Source organism: Glycine max, chromosome 10, assembly GCF_000004515.6.
Source record: "Glycine max cultivar Williams 82 chromosome 10, Glycine_max_v4.0, whole genome shotgun sequence".
NCBI classification, from domain to species: domain Eukaryota; kingdom Viridiplantae; phylum Streptophyta; class Magnoliopsida; order Fabales; family Fabaceae; genus Glycine; species Glycine max.
The window spans coordinates 909,817-917,671 of record NC_038246.2 but is presented as its reverse complement, the minus strand read 5'-3'; the positions used below and the strand labels follow the sequence as shown (position 1 = coordinate 917,671).

Here is a 7,855-nt window from a genome sequence, read left to right as displayed (position 1 = left end):
GCTGCCAAAAAAAAAACTTTTACTTAGCTTTTCATTCAATTTTTCCATAATCAAAATCTAATGTATAAACTATAAAGATTTTGTTTGAATAAAATTTTCTATAAACGTATTGAAAAAATATTTAACTTATATAAGTTTTTAGAGAAAATAAAATCATTAACTTTCTTTTAAAAGCTAATGTAAAAAATGATCATTTATTTATTTATTATTATTCCATTCATTTAAAGTCTAAACAATATTCTTTTAGTCTTTATTTTCTTATATCAAAGATAGAAAAGGGCGTGGGCAAAGGCATGATGTCATACATCACCAATGTTGGTGGGGGATGACAAACGCGCCAACACAAGAAGACAGTTATATTACTTGGTCGGCGCTACCTGAACTTCCCATCTTACCCCTCTCCCAACTGTAACAAACCCATAAGTCAAACCTGACAGCTTACACTTGCAAGGGCATTCCCGTTCTTTCACCCACCTCAATTCTCCAAACACTTCGAAGGTCACACGTCAACCCGCAAACACCGTCACGTGTCCGTCAAGCCTAGCCTCACAGCGTGCGAGGCAAACGCTCCCGCGGTCCCCGAAACTCCACGTGTCCGTAGCCCCAACGAGTTTACAGGCAGCCGCCGGTTCCCCACCGGAGCCTCTTATATGGCGTTTCAACCCCGTCGTGGCTGAAGTTGATGTTTTTTTTTTTAATTATTATTATCACCAATCCCAACAGAAACCGCGAGAAAATTCCCCAGAAATCTCAACACAGGAGAAGAAGAAAAACCAAACACAGTTTATCAATCAAATCTTTTTGGAACATAGCACAACAATTTTCAGCTCTGTACAACGTTGGATTTGGTTCAGTTATCGTGTGAGGAATATTAGAGCATAGAAACATGGTGGCTGAAGCAGAGGTTGTGTGTCAACAAAACGTGGGTGTGTTGGATGTGAAGCATTTTCCAAATAAGGTAAGCGATGTTCACGAGATCGGAGACGCAGATGCTAATTCGCCTCCGAGTTTTGACCGAGTTCGTGCCACTGAGTCGGTCTCCGCCGAGTTACTCACTTCACAAGAAGTCAGTTTTTTGAAGACCCCCTTTTTCGTTTTTCTTGTGATTCTGTGTGTTTGTGTTGTTGGATGACATAGATGGTCATAGACCGTGATGGGGTTCTTTGATTCTTTCTATTCGCTTGCTCAATCATGTGAATTCTTTAATTTCTCTTTCTGGGATCAAGGTCCCTGCAAAAAAAGAAAAAAAATGTAAGACTTTTGGATCAGGGGTCATCGGGTATGTTGAGCTTAGGTGAATATACCCGAATTCTGTTGATTTTGTTTAGGTTACTTACTTCGTTGTATGTGCTTAGTTTAGCGGCTTATTTATGATGATCCCACTTGTTTGTTAGCGACAGTAAGGGAATCTCTCTTTGTTCATTTAAATTTGAATTTCTTGAAGGAGATTGATGTGTGTGTGGGATGGATTTTTTTGGTTGTTAGTATCTATAAGGGTAACATTGTTGCTGGTCAACACGTGTTGCAGATCAAATCCTCCTTGGAGATGTTCGTAATTTTGCAATAGATTTTCGAAATTGTGAGTGTGAATTGATTGTTAGCTTGTGGTCTTTTTGTGGTTTGAAGAATCATATTGTTTCTGTGATGAACACGTTATGCAAAATAGTACATCTAGTCCTTGAATATATTGATTCTTGTTTTGCTGATTTGCGTTTAATTATCCTTGTGTAGGATGTTAAGTCTGCAGACAGGATCTCAGATGCTGCTCTAGAATCTGCGGTTCTGCAATTTATCCCATGCATCCGTTCTGGTAGTTTTGCTGACATTGGGCCACGGAGATACATGGAAGATGAACATATAAGGATAGATGATTTGTCGTCTCATCTGGGATCTCTATACAACTTTCCAAAACCAAGTGCCTTCTATGGGGTAATCAACTTTTCACCTCTGTCTCTTGATTTTGTTTAATCTTATTCTGAATTTAACTGAGGTTAATTTGGCAAATCTACCAGGTGTTTGATGGTCATGGAGGACCTGAAGCTGCGGCTTATATAAGAAAACACGTGATAAAATTCTTCTTCGAAGATGTCAGTTTCCCACAGACATCCGAAGTCGATAATGTATTTTTGGAAGAGGTAGAGGATTCCCTCAGAAAGGCATTTCTTTTGGCTGATTCAGCTTTGGCCGATGATTGCAGCGTGAATAGTTCATCAGGCACTACGGCCCTTACTGCTTTGATATTTGGAAGGTATATCCATATTCATATTTCACATTCTTGGTTTTCCTTTATTTGCACACTGTATGCAGCTTACATTTATCTACTTTACGCTTGATGTAGTGTGCAGTTTCTTTTAATCAAATCCAGTTTCTCGTGCATGATTGAGGGTTTCTTTATCATTAGTTTAAGATTTATGGTCTTTCTGTATTTTATTTCATATTTCTTGAACCAGCAAATACTGGGACAGATTCTGCACTTGTTAGTCTCTAATGCATGAACAACTGTTATCTCGTAAAGAGGTATGACTTGCTTTCTATATTTGCTTTCAGGCTTCTAATGGTGGCCAATGCTGGCGACTGCCGAGCAGTTCTCTGTCGCAAAGGAGAGGCCATTGACATGTCTGAAGATCACAGGCCTATTTATCTATCAGAGCGGAGGCGAGTTGAAGAATTGGGTGGCTACATAGAAGATGGTTATCTGAATGGGGTTTTATCAGTTACTCGAGCACTAGGGGACTGGGACATGAAGTTACCTAAGGGTGCTCCCTCACCTTTGATTGCAGAGCCTGAGTTTCGGCAAGTGGTTCTAACAGATGATGATGAATTCCTCATCATTGGATGCGACGGCATCTGGGATGTGATGTCAAGTCAGCATGCTGTTAGCCTTGTTCGGAAAGGCCTGAGGCGGCACGATGACCCAGAGAAATGCGCCAGGGACCTGGTTATGGAGGCATTACGTCTCAACACATTCGACAATCTCACTGTGATCATTGTATGTTTCTCTTCCCTTGACCACGCGGAGCCAGAGCCATCCCCTCCTCGCCAACGGAAATTGAGATGCTGTAGCCTCTCTGCAGAGGCTCTTTGTAGCTTGAGGAGCTTGTTGGAAGGCAGTGCAAGCAACTGAATGTATGTACATACACAGTTCATCTAATAATGTGTTGTTGGGATTATACACACTGTTTTCGGTTGCTTCAGTTTAGACATTGGAAAAAGCTGCCATCATTTTTTTACGTGGTCGGTTGATGTACGTAGCCTGGGTTGGAGGATGGTGGTGTAAATATGTATTGTCGTTACATTATTATTTTGTACTATAGTCAATTTTTACTATGACTGCCACATTCATGTCAGATTCTTGTGCGTCAATAAATGGAATCTCTTAGCTTCTATTCCATTATCTGTTAGCAATTACATATACTCATTTTAGGACATGTATCTATATACTCCGCATAGGACTCTGGAGCTTAAGTTTCGAGATGGTTTGGCAAATTTTACTTGCTAGGATCCAAATCCAATCATTTCTGAAGTGCTCAAAGCAGCGTTACAAATTTAGGATTGCGGATTTAAGAACAGACCTTTAACATTATGTCGGATGTGTTCATTTTGCATTAAGACCGTCTATCAGAGTTATACATAATTAATTAACACTTCAAAATGGGATAACCATTCATGCAACCAAAAATTGGCATGATAACAGTAATTCAATCAATGTTCAGACAGAATGAGATCGCCATGAAAATAATCAGGAATGTTCACTTTTAGAAATGTAGCCCTGCTATAAAAATCAGGACAATCATAATAAAAATTTAGGTGTAGCTTTTGGCGAATTTAGCAAATCTTTCCAAACCACGTTGAAGTAAACCTTCAAGGAAAGGCTGCAGTGCCTGCAAATTATATCATGAAGGGGGAAAAACATCAGAAGAGGTTCTATAGCGGTATCAAAGGTGAGAATGTTCACATACAGCGTCTATTATAACTGCGTGAAAAGCCAAAACAACCTAAGAAGAAAACGTTTTACCCATTTGTTAGGACTAAATGAAATTTGGAGATTCTTTCACGGTTTTTGTCAACTTAGGCTGTTAAAAACTTTTTTATTACGGGTCAGAGTACTCACCGATGCCACTGGAGCTAAAAGTTGAGGAACCTCATATGAGACTGTCAGCTGTAACGGACAAAAATGAAGTAGTTAGTGCTTGACTAAGAGCCACTGAGGTAGAAAAATGGACAAAAAAGCACTATATATTATCACCTTTTAAGTTCTCCTAATTGGCTGTTAGAAATTAAAAGCGTGGAAAAAAATGTAAATTGGACCAATAAGAAAATATATTACATAGGATGCATACATGTGATGCACCACCTAGCTGTGCACTGGACTGATAGGAATAGGCAACTAGTTGGACCATTAAGAACATGCAGCTAGTTTGACAAATACCTTTTTGTGAGAATTACAATCAATATAGATGAGCCCAAATTTTTTCAAAAATTTGAAGCATGGTATCAAAGTATGAAACTCTGCAAATACCCATATAAGCAACATTGGTAGATAAAAGTTGTCCAAGAAAGATCAAAAGCTTAGAAATATGAATATGATATAGGTAAAACATGCAAAAAATTGTATAATGGACCTTACTTCTACTACACATGATGAAGGACCTTTTGGATAGAATCGCACAGCACCTCTGCCACATGAGAAATCAAGCAATTAAAAGTCTTAAAAATACTGGATAATGTATCCATGCAACAGTCTCTTTAGTAGCCATAACATTTAATTTTGTTTTAGTGACACATTAGACTAAGACAAGTGCTGATGAAAGCTGTGGTTCAAGTGTGAAAGCAAAAATGGATGTGATAATGGATCAGTAACAAAAAGGCCCACAATATGGAAAGCTTGTTCTAGAAGGAATAAGTGTGGTTCTGGGTTGAGTTAGTTAGCTTGGGTGCAAATGGTTAGCATTTTGAGGAATGATTCACATGATGCAAGAGGGTTTTTGCTGTGCAAAAAAAAAAAAAACAATGATGCAAAAGGGTAATTAGGGGGCCGGGGTGCATGGGAGAGGGAAGCCACAAATCTTGGATTTGTTATGCATCACATGGGGTAGAGAATATTTGTTCTAAGGTGCTAGGCTCTGGCCAGGCCGGTTCATGCTATGGTTTAGCACAGAAAACCGAATCAAATTTAAAAACAATACCAAACTGTTTTTTCGGTTTGGTGCACTGTTACTGTATTCTAAAATTCGAACTGAACTGGTTTATAGGATTACTGAACTGAATTGTTCTTGTGCACTGGATTGAGCTGAGCTGGGAAAAAGCTCATTAAAAGTAAAGTTCATTACCCCTGGGGAGAAAACCAAATTGAACTGGAAAATAGTACTCCTCAAAACAAACCGAACTAGAAAAAAGTTTGTGTGAACCAAACCAAACTGTTTATTTAGTTTGATTTTTTTTAACTTACAGATTGGTTTGGTTCATGGTTCAATTTGGTTCAATAACACTTTCGGAACAGCCCTAGCTCTGGCATAGGCAGTTTCTATGAAAGCTTTTTTCTTGAAAATGAATAATATCAGAATAAACCAGAATTCTTTAGGTTCCTATCAAGTGCTAAACTGCTAACCATGGTTTATGAAGCAAATCTATTTTAGCCACAATAAGATAGTTTGAACAAGATACAACTAGAAATTCTTTAATCATGCTAGAAGCATTTCATTTCACATTCCTAGAGTTCACTGCCAGTGTACAGGTATAGATTTATCTAATATCATAATGTAGAAACATAACATATGTACACAAATAAAGGAAAGGTGGAAAACGTTAACCTAATAACTCAATAGAGAATTTCACTGCTATAAAGCTTGAAGGGTCTTTTTATTCCCTTAAATTACATAGATGCCCACAAGTTTCAGGTCAGGCTCTAAAATGTGATATCTGAACTTTTCTTTGCTGTCATACATCTCAAATATCTTCACACGATGTTGAACTACCAAAATTTCCATAAAAAAAAGTTAATCAATAACATGATATTCACTAAGAAAATGTCCTTGCAACCTACCTGTTTGGAAGACCTTCCATAGATCGCCAGTGAATTTTCTGATTTGGAATGGGCTGCAAGAAGGTGATATAACATGAATAACAAATAACAATTGTAAGTAAAGAGAATTTATTGAGAAAAACAAGTATAGTATTAGGTTGGGGATCTTTTCCTGCATATTACGAGCAAGCCAAGAGAATTCAATATCACGACCAAATGCTTTATACTTCAAGGACCACCGTGACAGGTCAGGTTTGTCTGGCAATATCTGTGCAAACAAATCCAGCATTTGCATAAAATCAAAATGCAAGAGAAAGAAAAAATCATTTGGAATCAAAGCAAGAATGCCAAGATGGTGATTCTCATGTCACATTATCCTCCCTTAGCAACAAGGCAGGGGATCTTAGGTTTCAAAACACAAGTTAAATGTTTGACTTGGCAAAGAAAAACAACCAAAAACCATAACTTTCAGTATTACACTTAGCAGACAATCATTGCTGATTCTGACAGGCCGTTGCAATTAATTTCCTAGGTTCCATAATATACCCAGATATTTTATGTTGCTAAGAAAAACATGACTAAATGTTATAAGCAATGTAAACAACTAGGGGACTTGAGCCTCCCTCTCCCTCCTTCCTCACAAGACCCGATTCCAGTAATTAAGAAAATGATACTTAGAATAGAAGAGGGTGAGAAGGAAAGCAAGCACACACCTTAACAGAAGAAATAAAGGGCATCCAGTTTGGGATGGCTTCGCGATCAGAATAACAAGTGTAGGCTACAGAGATGGGCACATCAATCTCCATCTTAACCCTGAAATTGGACATATTCTTTTCTTATTGAAAGTGGAAAAAAAAAACTGATACGAATTGGAAAATAACACAACCTCGTCGTCTAATTCTAAAAGGAACAAAATTGCAAGACCACCTATGACCTAAGCAAGGCCTTGCCTTACAATCAAAGCACCATTACGAGTGGAAGATGATTTCTAAAGAACTCATCAAGAGAAATGTGAAATCATGGGAAATGAATCATATAAATGTAAAATTCTCACTAAATCGGATTTATAGTAGCTGAGAGATGAATAGTAAAATAAAATAAAAAGGGAGATAGATACGTGCAATCCTGCCACTCCATGACGGGTGAAAAGCGCTTGAAGCCATGGAAGGTTGAGGTTCGTTTGGAAGAAGAAGAAGAAGTGTGATTGAGCTTGAAGAAGAGGAGATTGGAGGAGAGTGGAGTAGCGGGGAAGCTTGTGGAGGTGGAATTGGCGCCAAATGTGCTTCTACTTGTACGTGATGATGGCAACAAGGGTGTCAAAGCTGCTGTTGTAGAAATAGAGCCTACCACAGTAGTTGAAGACATGTTCCAGTTTTTTCAGAATTCAGACACAGTTCCTCTCTCTCTCTCTCTCTCTTCGTGAGGATTTTTGTTGTCATACAAACAGCTTCAATCAGCATCGCACGTTTGTGTGCTAATGTTGCTGTGACGCTGATGGATCCCACTTAATTATTATTTCTTGCTGAATATTTTAATGCAATCTTGGGCTTTCTAATGCAAGCAGCGGCCCAAACCCTACTTAATTAATCAACTGTTCAAACTTGTGACTTGTGAGCCTTGAAACAAGATACAATACACAAAGTTAATGTTTTTTTTTTAAGAATATTAATTAATTTTATAAATATGTGCTAAAATAAAAAACTAACAGAAAAATACATTAAAAGTTCATAATGAAATTACTATAAATTCAACACTTGGTGTTGTTTGTTCTTTTGCATATACATGGGAAGATAAGATAGTTGAGTGAGCATGGAAGGAAATAAATAAGGATTA

General features: G+C 37.9%; 2 protein-coding genes across 10 annotated transcripts; one reads left to right on the top strand and one right to left on the bottom strand.

Annotated features, from left to right (window-relative positions):
* Positions 1-674: 674 nt before the first annotated feature.
* Positions 675-3,386, top strand: LOC100819791 (probable protein phosphatase 2C 49-like). 3 transcript variants are annotated; one of them, XM_006588494.4, is made up of 4 exons: positions 675-958; positions 1,732-1,929; positions 2,013-2,248; positions 2,548-3,386. In XM_006588494.4, the coding sequence occupies exons 1-4, from the start codon at positions 887-889 to the stop codon at positions 3,122-3,124; spliced, it is 1,083 nt and encodes a 360-aa protein (XP_006588557.1). In that variant the 5' UTR covers positions 675-886; the 3' UTR covers positions 3,125-3,386.
* Positions 3,387-3,638: 252 nt separating this feature from the next.
* LOC100816743 (uncharacterized) lies at positions 3,639-7,510 on the bottom strand. Of its 7 annotated transcripts, none has more exons than XR_005886890.1 (8): positions 7,140-7,510; positions 6,736-6,835; positions 6,044-6,290; positions 5,811-5,971; positions 4,628-4,676; positions 4,341-4,509; positions 4,112-4,159; positions 3,754-3,881 (listed from the first exon to the last, which is right to left on the bottom strand). XR_005886890.1 is itself a non-coding variant. In XM_006588493.4 (7 exons), exons 1-7 carry the CDS (start codon positions 7,385-7,387, stop codon positions 3,804-3,806), a joined length of 672 nt encoding a protein of 223 aa, XP_006588556.2. In that variant the 5' UTR covers positions 7,388-7,507; the 3' UTR covers positions 3,639-3,803. The 7 variants fall into 7 exon arrangements, 2 of the variants coding, with proteins under 2 accessions (XP_006588556.2, XP_014618365.1); XR_005886892.1 differs by lacking the exon at positions 5,811-5,971 and having other exon boundaries at positions 6,044-6,096; positions 6,195-6,290; positions 7,140-7,507; XR_416193.4 differs by lacking the exon at positions 5,811-5,971 and having other exon boundaries at positions 4,430-4,509; positions 6,044-6,096; positions 6,195-6,290; positions 7,140-7,507.
* Positions 7,511-7,855: the final 345 nt, after the last annotated feature.